The sequence below is a fragment of the Saccopteryx bilineata genome, chromosome 7, assembly GCF_036850765.1.
Source record: "Saccopteryx bilineata isolate mSacBil1 chromosome 7, mSacBil1_pri_phased_curated, whole genome shotgun sequence".
NCBI lineage: Eukaryota > Metazoa > Chordata > Mammalia > Chiroptera > Emballonuridae > Saccopteryx > Saccopteryx bilineata.
Genome location: NC_089496.1, coordinates 108,081,704 through 108,104,532, shown reverse-complemented (window position 1 = coordinate 108,104,532; position 22,829 = coordinate 108,081,704). Strand labels below are relative to the sequence as shown.

At 46.0% G+C, this 22,829-nt stretch overlaps 1 protein-coding gene across 3 annotated transcripts; it reads left to right on the top strand.

The window, feature by feature from the left end:
- Positions 1-1,144: 1,144 nt before the first annotated feature.
- OAT (ornithine aminotransferase) lies at positions 1,145-22,585 on the top strand. Of its 3 annotated transcripts, none has more exons than XM_066238620.1 (11): positions 1,145-1,295; positions 9,906-9,988; positions 10,627-10,863; positions 12,973-13,197; positions 13,306-13,401; positions 16,469-16,596; positions 17,355-17,477; positions 18,119-18,247; positions 19,588-19,701; positions 20,617-20,761; positions 21,805-22,585. In XM_066238620.1, the coding sequence occupies exons 3-11, from the start codon at positions 10,656-10,658 to the stop codon at positions 21,963-21,965; spliced, it is 1,329 nt and encodes a 442-aa protein (XP_066094717.1). In that variant the 5' UTR covers positions 1,145-1,295; positions 9,906-9,988; positions 10,627-10,655; the 3' UTR covers positions 21,966-22,585. The 3 variants fall into 3 exon arrangements, with proteins under 3 accessions (XP_066094717.1, XP_066094718.1, XP_066094719.1); XM_066238621.1 differs by lacking the exon at positions 1,145-1,295 and adding an exon at positions 1,812-1,898; XM_066238622.1 differs by lacking the exon at positions 1,145-1,295 and adding an exon at positions 6,581-6,604.
- Positions 22,586-22,829: the final 244 nt, after the last annotated feature.

Genomic DNA, 22,829 nt, shown 5'->3' with positions numbered 1-22,829 from the left:
CATTCATTTCCGCCTGGGACCCTGACTAATCACATGGGTCTAATGCAGGGGTCAGGAGCCTATGGCTCACGAGCCAGATGTGGCTCTTTTGATGGCTGCATCTGGCTCGCAGACAAATCTTTAATAAAAAAAAATAATATTAAAAATATAAAACATTCTCATGTATTACAATCCATTCATTTCCTACTGCTCATGTTCATGGTTGCGGGTGGCTGGAGCCAATCACAGCTGTCCTCTGGGACAACACCAAATTTTTATTGGATAATGCGTAAGGTTACACGGATAGTTGTATGGCTCTCACGGAATTACATTTTAAAATGTGGCGTTCATGGCTCTCTCAGCCAAAAAGGTTCCTGACCCCTGGTCTAATGGAACATGGTGCAGAGTTCTGTCCTGTCCCTGTAGCTGTCCGCGACCGCCCTCTGAGCAGTGTGGTAATACGCGGGGCTGGATTGTCCCTCACCTTTGGGATCATAGCCCTGGGTAAGTCGCTTGTCCTCTCCTCGCCTGTTACCCAATAATACAACACAAATAGTGGAGTAAATGAAGTCGAAGTCCCTTCCGACTTTAACATGAGATTGTTCGGGACTATCCATTTTGAGTTCTGGAGTTGTGTAACCAGGGAGGGCGCCGAGACTGACCCTGAGTGTGCTGCGGTCATTTAGGTACCCACCGGGAGCGAGGGGGAGGGGCAGTGTTTTCCAGAGGCCTCGTGACTTCTGGGGTGGGTTCAGCAGAGCGACAGCGAGCAGGCTTCAAGGGAAAGGGGCCAGACAGCAGCAGTGCCTGGAGTGGGGCTGACCGTGGCGCCCCAGCTGAGGAGGCTCTGGGCCGCACGGGACTGGGAGCAGAGCCACAGGGGCAGGGCGGGGGGTCAAGCCCAGGGCCCGGTCCAGCGAGGCGGGGTCCAGGAAACGCCACGAGTCCGAGGGGGAGGTCCAATCCACGTTCCATTCCTTCGGGCTTCGTCTTTCAATCAGCAAGGGCGGGCAGTGAGAGAGACCGAGGGAGAAGCACCGGCCAGGCTGGCGCCCAGAACGGGCGTCCAGGAGGGGCGAGCCCGTTTCGAACCCGTGACTTCTGGCAGGTTCTACCGCCCACGTCGGCAGGGCAGGCGGGGCCGGAGGGGCGAGGAGGCCCACGGCGATTGGTGCCCAGGCCTCAACGTCAGCCAATAGGCGGCAAGGGCATCCCGGGGGCGGGGCAGAAGCCGCATCTTAAGCTCAGTGACGCGTCGCGCTGTCTGCTCCAGCTCGCTCCAAGCCGCGCGTCCTTCGCCTCAGAGGTGTCGCCAGGTATCTGCGCCGGAGCTGCGGGGCCCGGGTGCCCCGCGTGGCGGCTCCGGGGGAGGGAGCGCGGGGTGCGCTGGACCTTGGCCGCCAGCGGCATCACGGAGCCCGGGACCCGCGGGCGAGGGAGGGAGGCGGGCGGGCAGGAGGCCGGGAGGCTGCGGATGTGGCACCTTCGCCTTCCCGAGCGGGCGGAGCCTGCCCGGCGCGTCTGCGCCCGGGGCCCGCGGGCCCCGAGCGGCGAGGGGTGCGCCTGGCTCCGCGCCTCGCGCCCCGCTGGGTGGGAGGGAAAGGAGGAGGCGTGTATTGGGGACGGAGGCTCCGGGCATCCTGGGCCTGCGTTCCTGAGGTCTGCCTGGAGGGGGCCTCCTGGGCGGGGCGGGGCCGCTCAGCGAACTGCGGCTTTTGTTACGGGGCTGGGACGTGGATGGGGAGCCTCCCGACCTGTCGCCTCCCTTTGTCACTAGATCTCTTACCTTCATGGGCTTCAGATGTACCTGTTCGATTACATTTTGATTACAGGGCACATGAGGGGGGTTAAGAAGAAGTGACTTCGGAATGAAGTGGCTTTAGTTTAAGAAATTCCTCATCTCCAGTGTCTTGGGCTTGGTAAGAAGAAGGGTTTCCGTGGACAAACTAGTTCACTCCTGTGGGCCTGGACTGTTCTTGAGGCATGTGATCCAGGTCCCTAATCTCATTCATTTGAAATAAACATTTCAAAGAAATATAAGACTTCTTCCCTTAGAATATCCTGGTTCCTTCTTCAGAAGTTCTGATTATGGAAAAAGAGCCAAGTTTTGAAAGAAGAACCTTTTGATAAAAACAAGATTTAGATAAAAAAAAAAAAAGCCCGTTGTTTTGGGTTTAAAGTTTTTCATGGTGTTTGGGATTAATTTTGCTCCCCCCCCCCAAAAAAAACTTAGTCATCTTTAAAGAGTAAAAGTTCTGAAAATAATAGCATTCTTTCCCCTCAAAAAATTGCAGGTATTTGTGGGCATAGTTTATGCCATTGGTCTTGGTTGTTTTGAGGATGTGCTAAACCTTATACATTTTAAAATAGTGCTGAGTGGACCAGTTTTGGTAGGTGTCCAGTCATTTTTTCAAGAGGCAGGAGTGGCAACCTGTTCCTGTCTGTGCCCTGGCCAGGGGTCGAACCTACGGAACTATCTGGTCAGGGCTCCTTTCATTTATTTATTTTTTATTAGTTTTTAGAGACAGAGAAAGGGAGATTTTAGAGACAGGAAGGGAGAGAGGGGAGCGGGAAGGGAAGCATTCATTTGTTGTGCCACGCAGTCCTGCACTCATTGGTTGCTTCCTGTGTGTGCCCTGACCACAACCTTGTTGTTTCTGGGCCATCCTCTAACGCAGTGGTCCCAACCTTTTTTGGGCCACGGACCAGTTTAATGTCAGAAAATATTTTCACAGACCGGCCTTTAGGGTGGGACAGATAAATGAACAAAATAAAATTATGCGACCGGCGCAAAAACTGGTATTTTTAAATATAATTGTCAAACTTATGAGACAAGCATCAAGAGTGAGTCTTAGACGGATGTAACAGAGGGAATCTGGACATTTTTAAAAAATAAAACATGGTTCAGACTTAAATATAAATAAAACAGAAATAATGTAAGTTATTCTTTGTCTGCGGACCGCTATCGGTCCACGGCCCGGGGGTTGGGGACCACTGCTGTAACGGACTGAGGTAACTGGCCAAGGCCATCCCTTTTCAGTAGTACTGCTTAAAGCTCTTTTATTTATTTACTGATTTTGCAGAGTGAGGATGGGGGGAGGGGCGGGAGTGAGAAGTAGAGTTGCTTCACTTGAATTGATCATTGCGTGCTTGTGTGTGTCTTGGCCCTGCAGACTCAGGGTTTTGAGCCTGCCACCTCAGCCTCAGCGAGAAGCGACCTTAGCGGTCTAAGTTGAATGCTCTACCCACTGTGTCACCACAGGCCAGGTTCAGTAGTACTGCCTACATTGTTTGCTTTCAGTTGAATTTTAGCCAGATTATGTAAAAAAAAAAAAATTGTTGGGAGAACTTTTAACAAAGGACAGTATTTGTTGTGAATACTTACCTCAAGCAAAGTAAATAATTTGAGCCTGACCAGGCGGTGGCGCAGTGGATAGAGCGTCGGACTGGGATGCAGAGGACCAGGGTTCGAGGCCCCGAGGTCGCCAGCTTGAGTGCGGGCTCATCTGGTTTGAGGAAAAGCCCAGCAGCTTGAACCCAAGGTCGCTGGCTCCAGCAAGGGGTTACTCAGTCTGCTGAAGGTCCGCGGTCAAGGCACATATGAGAAAGCAATCAATGGACAACTAAGGTGTTGCAACGCGCAATGAAAAACTAATGATTGATGCTTCTCATCTCTCTCCGTTCCTGTCTGTCGGTCCCTGTCTATCCCTCTCTCTGACTCACTCTCTGTCTCTGTAAAAAATAAAAAAATAAAAAAAAAAAAAAGTAAATAATTTGACAAATAGAGTAACCAAATTACTCAAGTGGAATTTTTTTTTTTTACAGAGACAGACAGACAGGGACAGACAGATAGGAACAGAGAGAGATGAGAAGCATCAATCATTAGTTTTTTGTTGTGACACCTTAGTTCAAATTATGAACAATACAGATGAGTATGCTCTCTATAGTATCCTATTGTTTAATTTACTAAAGAATTCAGAAGATCAACGTCAATTCTATCAATCTTGCTAAGAGAAAAGCAGCTTACAAGTGCAAATTATCCACTGCTCTTTTTTTTTTTTTTTTACAGAGACAGAAAGTCACAGAGAGGGATAGATAGAGACAGACAGGATTGGAGAGAGATGAAAAGCATCAATCATCAGTTTTTCGTTGCGACACCTTAATTGTTCACTGATTGCTTTCTCATATGTGCCTTGACTGCGGGCCTTCAGCAGACTGAGTAACGTCTTGCTCAAGCCAGCGACCTTAGATCCAAGCTGGTGAGCTTTGCTCAAACCAAATGAGCCCGTGCTCAAGCTGGCAACTTCAGGGTCTCGAAACTGGGTCCTCTGCATCCCAGTCTGATGCTCTATCCACTGCGCCACAGGCTCAAGTGGAATATTTTAAGTGTATTTTTAAGTGAATTTATACTTTTTTAAAAAAACATTTTTATTTTTATTAAGTTTAGAAAAGAAGGGAGAGAGATTTGTTGATCTACTCATCCATGCCTTCACTGGTTGACCGCCTGTATGTGTCCTGACTGGGGATTGAACCTGCGACCATGACAAATTAGGACGATACTCGAACCAACTGAGCCACCCGGCCAGGGCCTACGCTGGTTTTCCTTTGAGTGAATTTAAAAAATAGTGTTTCAGCCTGACCAGGCTGTGACGCAGTGGATAGAGCGTCAGACTGGGATGCAGAAGGACCTGGCTTGAGCAAGGGGTTACTCGGTCTGCTGAAGGCCCGCGGTCAAGGCACATATGAGAAAGCAATCAATGAACAACTAAGGTGTTGCCACAAAAAACTGATGATTGATGCTTCTCATCTCTCTCTGTTCCTGTCTGTCCCTCTCTGACTCTCTCTCTGTCTCTGTTAAAAGAAAAAAAAAAGGAATCAATGCTTCTCATCTCTCTCCCTTCCAGCTTGTCTGTTCCTGTCTGTCCCTCTCTCTCACTAAAAAAAAAAAAAAAAAAAAAAAAAGTTTTATAGTGTATGCTAAATTAACTTCAAAGCGCAGCCTTTTATGGAAATTCTGGTTTTGGTGTGTTCTAATGTAAATGGGAGGGGTTAGACAGGAGAGAGTAAGAGTAGCTTGAAGGATTTTAATTATGGGGATTACTGAAAACATTCAGTGTTAAAATTTTTGCCATCGCTAGCAGTGTTTTCTCTTCTCCGGGACCTGCGTGTGGGCTTCAGTTAAATGCACGCTAACAGCCTGGAGTGAGCACACTGGAACGCATGGTTGTGACTCGTGAGGGTCATTAAACCTGGTGAAGTGAACTCTTGATGGGAAGTTTAGTTACTCCTAATGTCTCAAAATGCTAGCCTCCTCTTAGAGCCAGACCCGACTTTAGGGGTGGGGGATGTCTCTCCCGAGGGCCTTCCTCACTTCCTTAGGGCGGCTGCCTTGACTCCATCAGGAATCCGATCTAAGTGTTCTAAGTGTTACTTCGGAATGACCTCATTCCTTTGACAGACAAGGAATGCCTAAACCAGGGGTCCCCAAACTTTTTACACAGGGGGCCAGTTCACTGTCCCTCAGACTGTTGGAGGGCCGGACTATAAAAAAAACTATGAACAAATCCCTATGCACACTGCACATATATTATTTTAAAGTAAAAAAACAAAACAGGAACAAATACAATATTTAACATAAAAAACAAGTAAATTTAAATCAAGAAACTGACCAGTATTTCAATGGGAACTATGGGCCTGCTTTTGGCTAATGAGATGGTCAATGTGCTCCTTTCATTGACCACCAATGAAAGAGGTGCCCCTTCTGGAAGTGCAGCGGGGGCGGGATAAATGGCCTCAGGGGGCCGCATGTGGTCCGCGGGCCGTAGTTTGGGGACCCCTGGCCCAAACCAGGGCTAGGTTCCGGGGATGCAAGGTGAACTTTCAGACATGGTTATTGGCCTTTTTTTATTTACTTCTTTATTTTTAAAAATTTTATTTATTGATTTTTACAGAGAGGGAATGGGGTGGGGAGCGAGAAGCATCAACTCATAGTTGATTCACTTGAAGTTGTTCATTTGTGCCTTGATTGGACAAGCCCAGGGTTTCGAACTGTCAACCTCAGCATTCCAAGTCAATGCTTTATCCACTGCGCCACCACAGGCCAGGCTGGTTATTGTCTTTTTAAAAAAATTTTATTTTTATTGCCTGACCAGGTGGTGGCGCAGTGGATAGAGCGTCGGACTGGGATGCTGAAGGACCCAGGTTCAAGACCCCGAGGTCGCCAGCTTGAGCGCGGGTTCATCTGGCTTGAGCAAAGAACTCACCAGCTTGGACCCAAGGTCGTTGGCTCCAGCAGGGGGTTACTCAGTCTGCTGAAGGCCCACGGTCAAGGCACATGTGAGAAAGCAATCAATGAACAACTAAGAAGTCGCAACGCGCAACGAGAAACTGATGATTGATGCTTCTCATCTCTCTCCGTTCCTGTCTGTCTGTCCCTGTCTATCTCTGCCTCTGTAAAAAAAAAAAAAAAAATTATTTTTATTTATTTTAGAGAGAGAGAAAGTGGGGGAGGAGCAGGAAGCTTCAACTCCCATATGTGCCTTGACCAGGCAAGCCCAGGGTTTCGAACCAGCAACCCAGAACCCCAGCATTCTTGGTCGATGCTTTATCCACTGCACCACCACAGGTCAGGCTGGTTATTGTCTTTTTAAGGAGCCTAGTATGAGTCTACCAGGGGGACAGGCACAAAGACAAGTGTCTGGAGTGTTAGGTAGGACCTGTGACAGATTTGTGCCAGGTTCCCTGAGAGTCTTCAGGAGGCCTTTATGTGGTAAGTTCTATGGGAGGACTGAAAAATCGTGTGTAGTATTTCTGCATAGGCAAAAAAAAGTAATAGTTATCTCCAAAATATGGAATTGCTGGTCATTTTCTTGTCTGTGTTTCTAATTTTTTGATTAATAGAAAAATTGTATTATGTTTTCTTTTCAAAGACAAAGTCTTTAGTTTAAAAAGAAACCATGGCACTGCTGATATTTATATTGAAGAAAGTGGCTCATTATGTTATAAATTTAAAGGAGGAAGGTAACCAATTGAATGGCCATTTGTACTAGGTTTGACCCTTAAACATGTCACTCCTCAGTAATGACCTGAATTGCTTCAGCCTCATTTTACCAGTGGGGAACTCGAAGCTTAAAAATATCACACAAAGATACTCTGTTAAGAGCTCCAACTAGAATATAATTCCTTGTCCTCAGACTCTGGACTTTCCACTGCACTCTCCTATTTTTGCAGACCTCTTTAGAAGAGAAAATTATTGATGTTGACTAGTTTTCAGCACATCTTAATTCTGTTATAATGTTTCTTGTGTAGTGCCAAGCACAGTAAGTGGGACGCAGAATGTTCTTACAGGATTCTGATTCATCATCTTGCATCTAATGGCAGGACTTTTCCCCAGTTGAATTTTAATTATTATTTTTTTTTTATTTATTTTTACAGAGGCAGAGATAGACAGGGACAGACAGACAGAAACGGAGAGAGATGAGAAGCATCAATCATTCGTTTTTCGTTGCGCATTGCGACTTCTTAGTTGTTCATTGATTGCTTTCTCATATGTGCCTTGACCGTGGGCCTTCAGCAGACCAAGTAACTCCTTGCTGGAGCCAACGACCTTGGGTCCAAGCTGGTGAGCTTTTTTACTCAAACCAGATGAGCCTACGCTCAAGCTGGCGACCTCGGGGTCTTGAACCTGGGTCCTTCCGCATCCCAGTCCGACGCTCTATCCACTGCGCCACCATCTGGTCAGGCCCCAGCTGAATTTTAAATTTTTTTTTATTTTTTTTATTTATTTATTCATTTTTAGAGAGGAGAGGGAGAGACAGAGAGAGAGAGAAGGGGGGAGGAGCTGGAAGCATCAACTCCCATATGTGCCTTGACCAGGCAAGCCCAGGGTTTCGAACCGGCGACCTCAGCACTTCCAGGTCGAAGCTTTATCCCACTGCGCCACCACAGGTCAGGCCCCCAGTTGAATTTTAAATACCCAGAGTTATCCTTAAAAAATTTTAAGGATGAATATTAGTAATGTTTTGAATGTTTGTCAGTAAGTTATAGTTAATAAGATTATCTGACCTCTGCAGATAAATGGGAATTTTGTCCCATTTCTGTTAAGTTGGCTAAGTACAAAACTTAAAAATATATATTTTTATTTATTGATTTGAGAGAGAGGAAGGGGGAGAGAGACAGGAACATAGATCTGTTCCTATATGAGCCCTGATTGGGAATCAAACCAGCAACCTCTGTGCTTAGGGATGATGCTCTGAGAGTCTAACCAACTGAGCTGTCTGGCCAGGGCAAATAACTTCTTATAGAATGTTGAATTTAGATAGTTTCAAACATTTATTTCACTTGCAGTGTTTGTTTGTCAGCCTGTTAATTAACTTAAAAGATGTTAAGAGAGTTTTATATATATCTTTTTTTTTTTTTTTTTTTTTTTTGGTGCCTCTCAGCCTAATTCTAGTGAAGTCACAGGACTGCAGACCTTGATAATAAGTTATCTTAGGGAATAGTGTTTATTTTAGAATTTGCCTCTGTCCCTAGAAAGATACATTTTTAGACCTAATTGTTATAATCCAGGCTGTACTACCAAGGGGTTGTTACTTCTGTTTAACCACAATTCATTCTCAAAGCTTCTTAGATCCTTTTTCTCTTGGGTTTGGTTTTGTATGTTGCCTAAACTTTCTCTTTGTCTAATTGACAACCTAAGCAGGCATTCAGTTACATTTTTAATAATTTAGAAAATGTGGAAAGTATGGAAACCAGTAAACTTTTTTATTTTTGCCCTTTCAGAGTAGTTTTTCCTTATGTTTTTTGCAGAGTTGAGCATTCTGTATATATAATCTTATCTTCTTCACTTAAACATATCCTAAAACATCTCCGTGTCATTAAAAATTATACTTATTTTTGGCCTGACCTGTGGTGGCGCAGTGGATAAAGCGTCGACCTGGAAATGCTGAGGTCGCCGATTTGAAACCCTGGGCTTGCCTGGTCAAGGCACATATGGGAGTTGATGCTTCCAGCTCCTCCCCCCTGTCTCTCTCTCCTCTCTCTCTGTCTCTCTCTCTCTCCTCTCTAAAATGAATAAATAAATATTAAAAAAAAATTATACTTATTTATTTTTTTTAACAGAGGCAGAGATAGACAGGGACAGACAGACAGGAACAGAGAGAGATGAGAAGCATCAATCATCAGTTTCTCGTTGCGCGTTGCGACTTCTTAGTTGTTCATTGATTGCTTTCTCACATGTGCCTTGACCGTGGGCCTTCAGCAGACTGAGTAACCCCTTGCTGGAGCCAGCGACCTTGGGTCCAAGCTGGCGAGCTCTTTGCTCAAGCCAGATGAGCCCGCGTGCGACCTCGGAGTCTCGAACCTGGGTACTTCCGCATCCCAGTCCGACGCTCTATCCACTGCGCCACCGCCTGGTCAGGCAAAATTATACTTATTTTTAATGGCAACATGAATTATGTGGAAGCATTCTCATACCGAACATCTTTTATGCAGGAATGTTCCACATTCCTGAGTATTTCTTTACCAGAGAATCTTAGTGCAATTATTGGTGGAAGAATACAAACACTTCTAAGGCTTTCCAGAAAGTATTTTAGAGTACCATGGAGAAGAGCTATATTTTCTTACAAATTTGTGGAAGTCAAGAATTAATGGGTTTAATTTTTTAGTTGGTCAAAATGAAACAAAACATTAGTTCTTACTGAGTAGAGCATAAAGAGCCCAAGAAATAAAGTTAGAACCCATGTTTTAGACTTAGCAGTAGTCCTTTGAGAAACCGCCCTGGACAACTTTGCATTTTTACTGGCAGCTGTCTCCGTTCTAATTCCTTATATAGTAACTATTGTTGATCCATACTTCTCCGAGATAAAATCTGGTGAAAGCCAGGGGCCTTCTCTGCAATCATGCATATAATTCTGCCTTTTTTCCAGGAGTCACTGGACCCTGTGACCATTCCTCGATCTTGGTTTATCATCTGTCATCTCTGCTCAGCCGTGGGAAGAGCAGACAGGTGGTGAGTGTGGCAAGCGAGAGCTGGGTGGAGTTTGGTACTTGCTAGTTCCTGAACACACTGGACGTCCTGGCTGTGCCAAGTGAAAGGAGAGCGGGCCAAGCTCCGAGCTTTAAGTTTTGCTAATTTGGCAGCTTGCTGAGTGCTGGGGCATTGCGCCCCGCGTGCCCTCGCGCCCCCGCCCCCACACTAAGTACCTTTGAATGGCTGCTCAGTCTGCAAGGTCAGGCGCCAGACTTTTCGTCTCTGGTTCAGCCTTGCCTCACCTGCCCCATCCCCCAGGGAGAGTTCCTTGTCCTTGATGAACTCTCAGCACTGTTGACTTTTAAAAAAAAGGTGTGTATTTATTGCAAAACCACCAAATAGTACAGAAAGGGTGTAAGTGAAAAGTAAAAGCCCCTGATGTCCCATTCTTTTTCTCCTTTTCCTCACTTCTCTGACTTCCGACCCATAGTACCCTGGAGCTCCCCCCCCCCCCACACCCCCTCTGGAGCGCTCTTCAGGTTTCCCGTAATGGCTTATCGGTTCCCCATGTTGATCGTCAAGCCTCCCAAAGGTTTCCTTCTCCTGTTCTCTTGACTTCTTGGTAGACTGTGGCCAATGCTTGGTCACCCTCGCTGTCTCTCTTGTGTTTTGAGCAGGTCGGTGGCACTCCTACCTGAAGGACAGCATGTTTTCCAAACTAGCACACTTCCGAACCGTGGCTGTGCTCAGGCGGGGGGCTCACTCATCGGTGGCTTCTGCTACCTCTGCTACGTCTGTTGCGAATAAAAAGGCAGTCCAAGGCCCTCTGTCCTCCGATTACGTTTTTGAGCGGGAATCTAAATACGGCGCACACAACTACCATCCTCTACCAGTGGCCCTGGAGAGAGGGAAAGGTACCTTTTGAATTAATCCAAAGTCTCTCCTTTTTTGCTTTGAAGCCTGTTGTAACAATTGCTTTTATTTAATTATTTATTTATTTTATATTTTTCTGAAGTGAGAAGTGGGGAGGCAGAGAGAGAGACTCCCGCATGCACCCAACCTGGATCCAGTGGGGCATGCCCACCAGGGGGCGATGCTCTGCCCATCTGGGGCACTCCTGAGCTGCAACCAGAGTCATTCTAGTGCCTGAGGCAGAGGCCATGGAGCCATCCTCAGTGCCCGGGCCAACTTTGCTCCAATGGAACCTCGGCTGCGGGAGGGGAAGAGAGAGACAGAGAGGAAGGAGGGGGGGGAGAGGAGAAGCAGATGGGCGCTTCTCCGGTGTGCCCTGGCCGGGAATTGAACCCGGGACTTCCACACGCCGGGCCAACACTCTTACCACTGCGCTGAGCTAATCAGCCAGGGCGCTTTTACATATTTTTCAGTATGCATTTTCCCAGAGGCCTTTAATTTCTGTATTGCAGATATGGTTCATTTCTGCATTTATTGAGTCTTGGTGGTTGCTGTGCTAGGTTCTGCGGGGAGTACAGAGACGACTCCGTCAGAATGGTCGTGACCGACCTCGCCAGGAGGGAACGTGGGTACTTAGTCAAGTACTCTCATACTGTTACCATTCTTCCATTTCACACTACCTCTGCAGAATTTTAGACTCAGAAAAAGAAAAGTTGCAAAGCAGTGCAAACTATTTCCTTAGCTGCTGCCCATTTCACCCTACCAGTGCCCTTGTCAATGCTTTTTTTTAAAATTTGAAATTAGAGCCGCCCTACTGGATGTGAAGTACTCCTAGGGTGGGTGTGACGTCCATTTCTGGAATGAGTTGGGATACTGTGCATCTTTTCATGTGCTTGTTGGTCATTTGTATATTTTTCTTGTGTATTACTTATTCTTTGGAGAATTATCCATTCAAGTTCTTTGCCCATTTTTTAATTGGTTTGTGTATCTTTTTGTTGAGTTGACTGGTTCCTTATAAGATAGATATGACTTGGAAATATTTTTCCCCCATTTTGTTGATTGTTACAGTCAACTAATCATGATTTCTATGTTATGTATACTTTCTGCTTTTTTTTAAAGTTTTACCTTTAAATTGCAAATGCTAGTCCTGGCCCAATAGCTCAGTTGGTTAGAGTGTCATTCTGACATGCCAAGGTTGTAGGTTCGATCCCACGTCAGGGCACATACAAGAACCAACCAGTAAATGAATGCATAGTAAGTAGAACCATGAGGCATGTTTCTCTCTCTACCTTCTTTCTCTCTAAAAATTATTAACAATAAAAATTTTAGGCCCTGGCCAGTTAGCTCAATGGTAGAGCGTTAGCCCAGCATGTGGATGTCCTGGGTTCAACTCCCAGCCAGGGCACACAAGAGAAGTGCCCATCTGATTCTCCACCCTTCCCCCTCACTTCCTCTCTATCTCTCTTACCCTCCCGCAGCCAAGGCTCCATTGGAACAAAGTTGGCCTGGGCGCTGAGGATGGCTCTATGGCCTCCGCCTCAGGAGCTAGAATGGCTCTGGTTGCAATGGAGCAACAACCCAGATGGGCTGAGCATCACCCCCTGGTGGGCATGCCGGGTGGATTCTGGTCGGGGTGCATGGGGGAGTCTGTCTCTCTGCTTCCCCATTTCTCACCAAAAATATGAAAATAAATAAATAAAAAATAAATAAATAAATTGCAAACTCCATTTTTCCTAGGAGTAAAGGCTTCACTCTAGAGTTCATAAAACCTTCCAGTGTTATACTGTTCTTGGTAAATGTTAGTTTGAAGCTGGACAGATAAAATATCCTTTCTTGTAAACCAGAGTTGATAAGAAACTAAGACTTGGTGGTTGCTGTAACTTTGCCTGAACTAAGACTTGGTGGTTGTGGGACTGTGGTTGTGTGACTTTGCCTGAACTAAGACTTGGTGGTTGTGTGACTGTGGTTGTGTGACTTTGCCTGAACTAAGACTTGCCTTACCCGCAGGGCTACCAGTCTTAAAATTGGAACTTAGGTGATTTTCTAAAAATTCTTTTACATGTATTCTGGATTTTGTGATTTCCTACAATTATTTTCCTTATGTATTTTAGGTATTTATGTGTGGGATGTAGAAGGCAGAAAATATTTTGATTTCCTGAGTGCATACAGTGCTGTCAACCAAGGTCACTGTCATCCAAAGATTGTGGACGCTTTGAAAACTCAGGCAGACAAGCTGACCTTGACGTCCAGGGCTTTCTATAATGATGTCCTTGGTGAATATGAAGAGTATATTACTAAACTTTTCAACTACCAGAAAGTTCTTCCAATGAATACCGGTAAAATATGTCGTTCTCTTTATTCACCAAGAAAATGGTTTTATTATTTTCTGATAATTTAAAGTGTTTTATTTTCATTTTTAACCAAGACATTTTCTTTCTTGATAGGAGTAGAGGCTGGAGAGACTGCTTGCAAACTTGCTCGGAGATGGGGCTACTCTGTGAAGGGTATTCCGAAGTACAAAGCGAAGATTATTTTTGCAGGTATGTGAAATTCACTGATTTGAACACACAATATTAGTTATGATTTTAATTTACTGACGGAATATTTCTAATGCGTTTGCTTCATACATGCTATATCGCGATATCTTATTTGTTGAATGTTTCATAAAAATTGAGATTTTCTTTTCTTGGGTTTATTTCCAAATATTTTGTTCACAGATGGGGGTTTTCTCTCCTAAATAATTCCCTACTCCTCTCTCCTTCACACGAATGACTTTATGATTTATTTCACAGCAGTTGTCTGACTGACTAGATAATCTAATGGTGGAACATTTTTGTTAGGTATTTTGTTGGGTTACGTTACCGTGGGGCCATCTCCTAAGTGTGATGTGCACTTTAAATCTTAATATTTGCTGTATTGTTGTATCAGGTTCTTAGAAGGAGGGAAGAGAGGAGGGCTGGAGTTGCCCTGGGTATATTTCTGGGAATGGTTGAAAAGAATGACTTAAAAACCGATTGGGAACCAAAGCTTTTTAATCCACTTATCCTCTGGATCATTTACAATAACATGGATGGACCTTGAAACATTGTACGGAGTGAAATAAGTAAATCAGAAAAAACTAAGAACTATATGAATCCATATATAGATGGGACATAAGGATGAGGCGCAGAGACATGAACAAGAAAGAATGTGATGGCAACGGGGGTGGGGGCTGGGGGGAGGGGGGATGGGGCGAGGAAGGAGAGAGGTGGTGGGGGAGGGGAGGGGCACAAAGAAAACCAGATAGAAGGTGACAGAAGACAATTTGACTTTGGGTGAGGAATATACAGCACAATCAAATGTCGAAATAATCTGGAGATGTTTTCTCTCAACATATGTGCTCTGATTTATCAATGTCACTGCATTAAATTTAATAAAAAAAAACCGATTGGGAAAACCAACAGTTAATTCTGATGATATCATCTGAGTTTTGGAATCCTTATAATGATGTTTAGTTGATAGGTTTTGACTTTAAAGCTTTGATTTTAATTTTTAAAACCAGAGCATGGGGAAATTTATCACTACACATGGTCACAGTGCACCCTTGTGATAGTTAAAGCCAGGAACTGTTCTGCCTTTGTGAGCAAATGCAGCTAAGTTCTAAACCGCCTAACATAATAGAATCCAGAGTCCAGCTGGAGGCCAGCCGGAGTTGGTATTTGGGGGTGACAGATTACCACTGCAGGAGAAGTCTGTGCCCAGCTCTACAGTATAACTACCTCTTCCACACAAAAATGGCATTGCTGGTGATTTCCACTCTCCCAGACTGTATCCAGTCTCTTTCACACTAGCACAGGGGCCGAGATGTTTTCACCCGCGTTGAAAGAAGCAAGTACGTCTGGGTACAGAGACAGAGAAGGCTGTCCGAGCTGTGCGTGTCACACTGCAGGGTAACTCAGGGTGGGACTCCCAAGGCAGGAGAGCAGATGGGCTCAGGGTCCAGTTGGCGCATTTTCCTCTTACACAAGCCTAGTTAGAATCAGGGTGTTGCCGCTGGTGGCCGAGTGAGGCGAGGCTCGATTGCCCGGAGGTGAGAGGCTTTGCAAGAATAGTTAGGGTTCAGAGAGGCTGTGAAGCCAAAATACAGCAATTCAGTGCTGGGTTAGCTGAGTCGGTGCTGGCTGTGGCGGTGGGAAGATGTTTAGAAAAGAAAAAGCTGGAGAAGCCCCAAGTCTCTCTCATTCACCAGTGTTTTCTTCTTTGAATGAACCCAGTTGAAATGCTCTCCTGCATTTACTTTATTGTGAGGATGTTTGTCCCCTATTAGAATAGAAGGTCCTGAGGGCAGGGAGCCTGCCAGTCATTGTCACATTCTGTCCCCAGCACCTAGAACAGCACCTGCTGTGGAGTAGGTCCTCAATCACATTTATTTTATTTTTTATTTTCTTACAGAGATAGAGAGAGGGATAGATAGGGACAGACAGACAGGAACGGAAAGAGATGAGAAGCATAAGTTTTTTGTTGTGGCACTTTAATTGTTCATTGATTGCTTTCTCATCTGTGCCTTGACCATGGGGCTACAGCAGACCATGTAACCGCTTGCTCAAGCCAGTGACCTTGGGTCCAAGCTGGTGAGCTTTGCTTAAACCAGATGAGCCCGCACTCAAGTTGGCGACCTTAGGGTCTTGAACCTGAGTCCTCTGCATCCCAGTCCGACACTATCCATTGCGCCACTGCCTGGTCAGGCCCCCTCAATCACATTTATTAACGAAATAAAATCATGGGTAAAAGTGTTCCCAGACAAAGGCTGAGCATGTAAGACAGGGGTTAGTAACCTTTTTGGCTGAGAGAGCCATGAACGCCACATATTTTAAAATGTAATTCCATAAGAGCCATACAACAACCCGTGTATGTTAAGCATTATCCAATAAAAATTTGGTGTTGTCCCGGAGGACAGCTGTGATTGGCTCCAGCCACCCACAACCATGAACATGAGTGGTAGGAAATGAATGGATTGTAATACATGAGAATGTTTTATATTTTTAACGTTATTGTTTTTTTATTAAAGATTTGTCTGTGAGCCAGATGCAGCCATCAAAAGAGCCACATCTGGCTCGCGAGCCATAGGTTTCCGACCCCTGATGTAAGAGATACCAAGGAAGGCAAAATCGAAAGTGTTTGGATCTCCTGAGGATGATTTTTCTAAATGAAGTTTGAAATTCATCCTGTAGAATAGTTAGCCTGTAGCAGTGGATTTTTAAAAGGAAAATTGCTAATTCTCGGAAGCATATTCTCTTTCATATCACCTCCATTGGGCACTATTTCCAGAAAAACCACGTATGGAACGCCTGGCTTGTTAGGGTTTGGGATTTCGGCCTTGGAAGGGAAGACAAGTGTCTGTCCTTGGGTGATACAATAGGGAAGTGCCAAAACAGCAGTTGCGAGGTGCCAGACCTCGCTGGTCTTCATGAACCATGGGGTTTGACATCCGAGTTTGTTGTCACAAACAGAAACTCTCTAAACAAAGCCTTGGGTTTTCAAATCTCAGGCTTTCTAAGGTATTAGTAGGGAAGCAGGCTTTTTAACTTGCGGTGTTTGTTGGAAATACTCACTGTGTGTTTCTCCTAGCTGGAAACTTTTGGGGTAGAACCATGTCCGCTATCTCCAGCTCCACAGACCCGAGCAGTTACGACGGCTTTGGACCCTTCATGCCGGGTTTCGAGATCATTCCGTACAATGACCTGCCTGCCCTCGAGGTACTGACTGCACTAGCGTCCAGGGCTTCGCTCACAGTAACGGAAGTGATGTCTGCAGAACGTGTGAATTAAATGTAGATATGTGATTGGTTTCTGCGATGGTCAGTTAGTTTCCAGCCTGGGGAGACCGAGCTCCGTGGCCTCATCCTGAAACCCACTAAGCATTTTAGTTTCGTATCCTGTACAAGTATCAGCTTGGGCAGTATCTGTCTAATTACTAGATAATTTACTCTGTTTTCATCTGGCTTTTTAAAATTATGAGTGGAGAACTTGGAAAATAGAAAGATTCACTTACAATGGCTTTTAAAAAGGCCACGTTCTGAAATTTTCAGTTACAGTACATTTTACTCTATGTTAGAAAACATAGGCTAAGAGTAGCTTCATGCTGATGTATTTGGAAGTTTTTGATAATTGACTGTCAGTCAGATATGTTACACTTTGAAGTCAGAATGTAATTTAGTGTGAAAACTTAATTTGCATACTCATTCGTAACAGGAAACTCAGTATGTGCATTATGTGATTTCATATTTCCAAATAAGTTGGAAAGGAAGCTGCTGCCCTGGCTGGATAGCTCGGTGGGTTAGAGCATTGTCTTGATGCACAAAGGTTGCTGGTTCGATTCCCCGGTCAGGGCACAGGCAGGAACAGACCGATGTTTCTGTCTCTCCTTTCCCCTCTCTCTAAAATCAATAAATTAAAAAAAAATTTTTTTAAAGGAAAGGAAATTACTAAAACATATTAAAATTTTTTTTCCGTAGCGTGCTCTTCAGGATCCAAACGTCGCTGGGTTTATGGTAGAACCAATTCAGGGTGAAGCGGGCGTTATAGTTCCTGACCCAGGCTACCTAGTGGGCGTGCGAGAGCTCTGCACCCGCCACCAGGTGACTGACCCCTTTCTCACCTGCCTGCCTCTGAGGCTTCGGCCCGAAGGATAAATGCCAAGTTACCTAACCTTTCCACTGGGGGGAGACATCGTCCTTAGAGTGTCAGAACTCGCCAGGTGCTCTTATCAGCTGGCTGCACAGAGCCGACCTTTAGCTGCCCTGCCCTGGGCCCTGCAGCTGCGGGCTCCTGCCTGGCTTCCTTCGCCCTCCGGCAGCCTGGTCCCGGGCCCTTCCACTTTGCTGTGACAAACGGAAGCTCACCGGAAGCTCTCTCCTTCTTCCCACCAAGCTAGTGTATCTTTTATAAGAAGGCAGATATTGATTCACATTTATGGAGTAACCAAATGAATTAATTTGCTTCCAGAGAGTAGTTCTATTCAGAAACCCCCACAGAACCCTCACGTGGCACAAGTGCCTCTCCACTGGGCAGGACCGTGCAGAGTGGGCCGCCGGGAGGGCAGCGTGCCCACAGGGTTTTCAGAGTGCACGGCTGAAACTGTGTGGGTGACTGAAGCTTTGTCACAATTCTGAGGGAGTGGCAGGTGCCCCGTTCGGGGAGGGAAAAGCAACGTAAAGATTCCCTGCTTCCCTATGGCAATGAAATAGGTGACTGATGCTGTCATGTTGTTTTCTAACAGGTCCTGTTTATTGCTGATGAGGTACAGACGGGGCTGGCCAGGACCGGCAGGTGGCTGGCTGTCGATCACGAAAGTGTCAGGCCGGATCTCGTCCTTCTCGGAAAGGCGCTGTCCGGTGGCTTATACCCTGTGAGTTGAACGTTAACCTCTCTTTCTGTTCCCTACACTTGTGAAGTATATGCCATCGGCTGATGGTGACAACAGTGCCTTTCTTGTAGTTTGGTTTTACTTGGTGCACCGTGGGTCACCTGGAGTTTATAGAACAACTTCCTGGAGTTCCATGGACCCACTTAATTTTTTTTTTTTTTTTTCATTTTTCTGAAGCTGGAAACAGGGAGAGACAGTCAGACAGACTCCCGCATGCGCCCGACCGGGATCCACCCGGCACGCCCACCAGGGGCGATGCTCTGCCCATCCTGGGCGTCGCCATGTTGCGACCAGAGCCACTCTAGCGCCTGGGGCAGAGGCCACAGAGCCATCCCCAGCGCCCGGGCCATCTTTGCTCCAATGGAGCCTTGGCTGCGGGAGGGGACGAGAGAGACAGAGAGGAAAGCGCGGCGGAGGGGTGGAGAAGCAAATGGGCGCTTCTCCTGTGTGCCCTGGCCGGGAATCGAACCCGGGTCCTCCGCACGCTAGGCCGACACTCTACCTCTGAGCCAACCGGCCAGGGCCTGACCCACTTAATTTTAACTAGGAATAGAGTGTGCTTTGGAATTTGCTACAGCACTTCTTTTGGATGGAAACGTTTTACGCCAAAAGTATTCCTATAGACCAGCAGGTGTGCTGCAAGAATTTTTAAAATGTGCAATGCCTATTTGGTCAATGACTTCTTTTCCCTTGGATTATCAAATAAAGAAGTGACAACAGCCAACATAACAACAGTCATCCGATGTGAATGAATCAAAATAATGATTCTTTTTTTTTGGTCAGATTGGTAAAACGTGTATTTTTTGGTGTGCCGCAAAATTTTAGTAATTAGTTTCTGAGTGCCATGAGATACAAATGGGTGAAAATCGCTGCCGTGTTCCACTGTTCAGGAACGTAGCACTACTAATTAAGACCGTGGCTGATTCATGTAGAGAGGAGGAGAAGTTAGTGTTCTGTCCCTGAGCGTACTTTTCCAAAGCCTGCAGCATGCACTGGGTCAGGCCTCCGAAGGACAGTGCAGGAGCGTCTCACCTTGAAACCGCGAGGAATTCTAAATGATATTATTGTGGAAGCCACATATGTGTTCCTAGCAAAATGCTGCTCGTGTGTGCCACTGATGTGTGCCTGTCGTGCCAAGGGTCACGTATGAGGCCACGGCTCAGCCTGTCGCTTGTGGTTAAGGTGTCAGGTGTGTAGCTCTTGTTTGCTGAAACTTGATGTCAGTGTGCATACCGGCTCTGTAAATGTTGGTGTTCCTGGTATGCTAGGGGTCAGCGTTTGTGTGAGCAGCTGTTTGGTTAGCACTGGGTTCTCTCTTTCAGGTGTCTGCAGTACTGTGTGATGACGAGATCATGCTGACCATCAAACCCGGGGAGCACGGGTCCACCTACGGCGGCAACCCTCTCGGCTGCCGGGTGGCCATTGCCGCTCTGGAGGTAACGGCTGACAGGGTCGCTCAGGGTTTGTTCTTCCGGTGGTGTTGAAGGGACTTCTACGTGTGAGCCCATTGGTGTAAGGAGAAATTATATTGCCAAGTGTTACAGAACACGGGGAAGAGAGGGAAGATTTTAACGGCAAGGCATCCTCAAAAAGTAATTGGACCTTGGCTCAGTAGATGGGGGTCTTCCTGGGCGTTGGTGTCAGCAGTCCCCAGGGGATTGGCCCTGGAGGTCCTGGTGCTCCGCGAGCTCACTCGGACAGCTGGGCCAGTCAGGCCTGCGTGGTGGCTCTTAAACATACTTGCACAGTTTCAGATTTGTTACTTACATGCCCACCAAAGGCATAAAAATTATGTAATCTCTAAGGATGGACTTTTTAGGGGGATAAAAACTATCATATGTAAAAAAATTAAACCACATTTAGTCTATTGATCTGTTTCAGCTAGTAAGAAAATATATCAATCAGTTGCATTTAACAAATTTTAAATGTTAAATTTAAAATTTAACTTTTGCCATAAAGTCAGATTGATGGATTTGTGACTAAAACAAGGTTCTGTCTGAGCTAGTCCCTGTTTGATTAGAAATGAAACTAGTATAGGCTTTGAAAAATAGAAATGGAAGTGAAAGTGTCTGCTCTGGCTGAGTAGCTCAATTGTTTGGAGCGTTGTCCTGCTGCACTGAGGCTGCAGGTGCGACCCTTGGTCAGGGCGCGACCCCAGTCCGGGCACACAGATACAGGAAGCAACCAGTGAGTGTATACGTGGGCAGAACAACAAATCAGTGTTTCTCTCTCTCTCTAAAAAAAAGTTAAAGTCTTTAATCTTGTTCATCCTTTGCGTATATTCCACGTCTTCCTCCAAAGAACATAAAAAGGGCAGTCTTCACATTTGTGTCATTTCTTTCTAAATGTAGGTTTTGGAAGAAGAAAACCTTGCCGACAATGCAGAAAGGATGGGAGCCATCCTGAGAAATGAGCTCATGAAGCTGCCCTCTGACATCGTCACGGCCGTGCGCGGAAAAGGGCTGCTGAACGCTATTGTAATCAGAGAGACCAAAGGTACGCAGGGAGACCGTCTCCCTCAGGGGCTGCTTGTCCCGGAGAGAAGAGCAGTGCGGGGTTTTCTCTGGGCACTGGGTCTCCTGAAACTGTTGGCCGAGTCATATTATTCCACCTCAGGTTGGCAGGCAGCACTTGGAGATGGAAACACCCTTTCTGTTAGTCTCTGTAGAGCCCTTTCCTTCCGTTTCCTCTCTGGCTGTCCTCTTCCTCCTCGAAAACTCGGCTTATCCGCAGAGGTCGCTGGGACAGGAGCAACAGTGATGGATGGATGAAGAAGAGGGGGACAGAAACAACCCGGGCTGCCCCCCGGACTGTTGGGTGTGCCGGGACATCATTTGTAACCCCTTGGGGTTCCTCGCTGGATCTCCTTGTGATACCCCATCCTTTTAAAGCAGCGATTTCAATGTTGGTTGCAATTCAGAATCCCCTGGGGGTGGTGGGCTTGGGGGCTTTTATAAAAGCTAATCCAACTCTAGTTTCAGCCTGAGGATTCGGATTTGATGGGACTTGTCAGGGGGCCTGGTCACTGAGTGGTCGCAGTACGCAGCTAGGATTGAGACTTGTTCTCGAAGGGTGGGGGGGTCTCGTCCCATAAGTCAGTAAGCAAATCCACTTTTGGGGTGTGTAGTGTCCGCTGGGTTTTGGGTATGGCTCAGTCTTTGCCAGTTAATGGCCTGTGTCATACCCAAACTCTGCTACTGGTTCATGTAATTGGTACAGCAGCTTTAGCATGTAACATTTTGCTTTTGCTTTTTTACTTATGGGAATTGAACAAAAACCCCATGCCTGATCATGCCAGTCACACCTAGTTACGCATTTGCTGTCAAGTCACTTCCTTTTTCAGAGTAAAAAATAACTTCCTTTTGCAGAACAGAACACAGCGAGCTTGCCAGCTCCAAGCTGTCTTTCTGGAGGAGGGGGTGGGACTTCCACTAGGCGGGCTGCGCTTGGCTTGCGCAGCGTAAGGGGGGGGCGGGGGGACGATGATGCTGAGACATTTATCTCTGATCAGCATACATGGCTCAACTGTTTTCCTCTAGATTACGATGCTTGGAAGGTGTGCCTGCGACTTCGAGATAATGGACTTCTGGCCAAGCCGACCCATGGCGACGTCATCCGGTTCGCCCCTCCGCTCGTGATCAAAGAGGACGAGATTCAGGAGTCTGTGGAGATCATCAACAAGACCATCTTGTCGTTCTGAGGGTGGTGACTGGTTTCCTCGGGACCCGGGGCCAGCTGGACGGGCACCTCGGTGACGTCCTGTAGAAAGCCCCCCGTTGCTGCTCTTCACGCAGGCGCATTCCACTCCTGGTGTCTTCAAGGACTTTTTTTTAAATGTATGTTCTTTTCAGTTCATACATTAACAGAGTGACATTTGTAATTGTGTAGTTTGCTATGGGAGAGAATGTCACGGCACCCATATTTGACTTGTGTTTTCGCGTGCTACGGCGAGATGCAGCTATCTGTATATAGGAAGCCTTTCAGTCAAGGCTTGTCTAATTTATATACGTTTTCATAATTTCCTCGCTGGTGTAAATGTATTATATTTCAGAGAGTTACGGGGTTTTATGTAGAAGGCTGGTTTAACCTTATCAAGTTGAATCATGATCACTGAATTTTAGGAAGGATTAAATGGTTAAGTTTATATAAACTACTAGATTTAAATGAAGTTCCTATTAGCCAACACCAGGGTGAGTGCCATTCTGAATTAAGAATTAATGTTTAGCAATCCCAAATGATGTTTTAAGTGTTGATATAATTCATAAAAAATAATTATTTTCAATGTTTCTTTAAATTTAAAATAAAGCTACGTTAAACATGTCTGTTTTGTGACCAGTGTGCTGTTTGTTACTTTCCATGTGTGCAGTCTGACTGCTGACCGAACGTTTTTAAGCTCTTGGAGAATGTTCTCCGCTTGCTTTAATTTCCTGGCTTTCTAAGAGCATTTCCCTTTCTTTAGTGTCAGCTCTACAGAACCAGGAATTGCGGGAGGGAAGCCTCCGAGGCCCCTCCCCCTTCAGAGCACCTGCTCTTCCTGGGCTGCCACTGTCTCCTTCACGTGCTT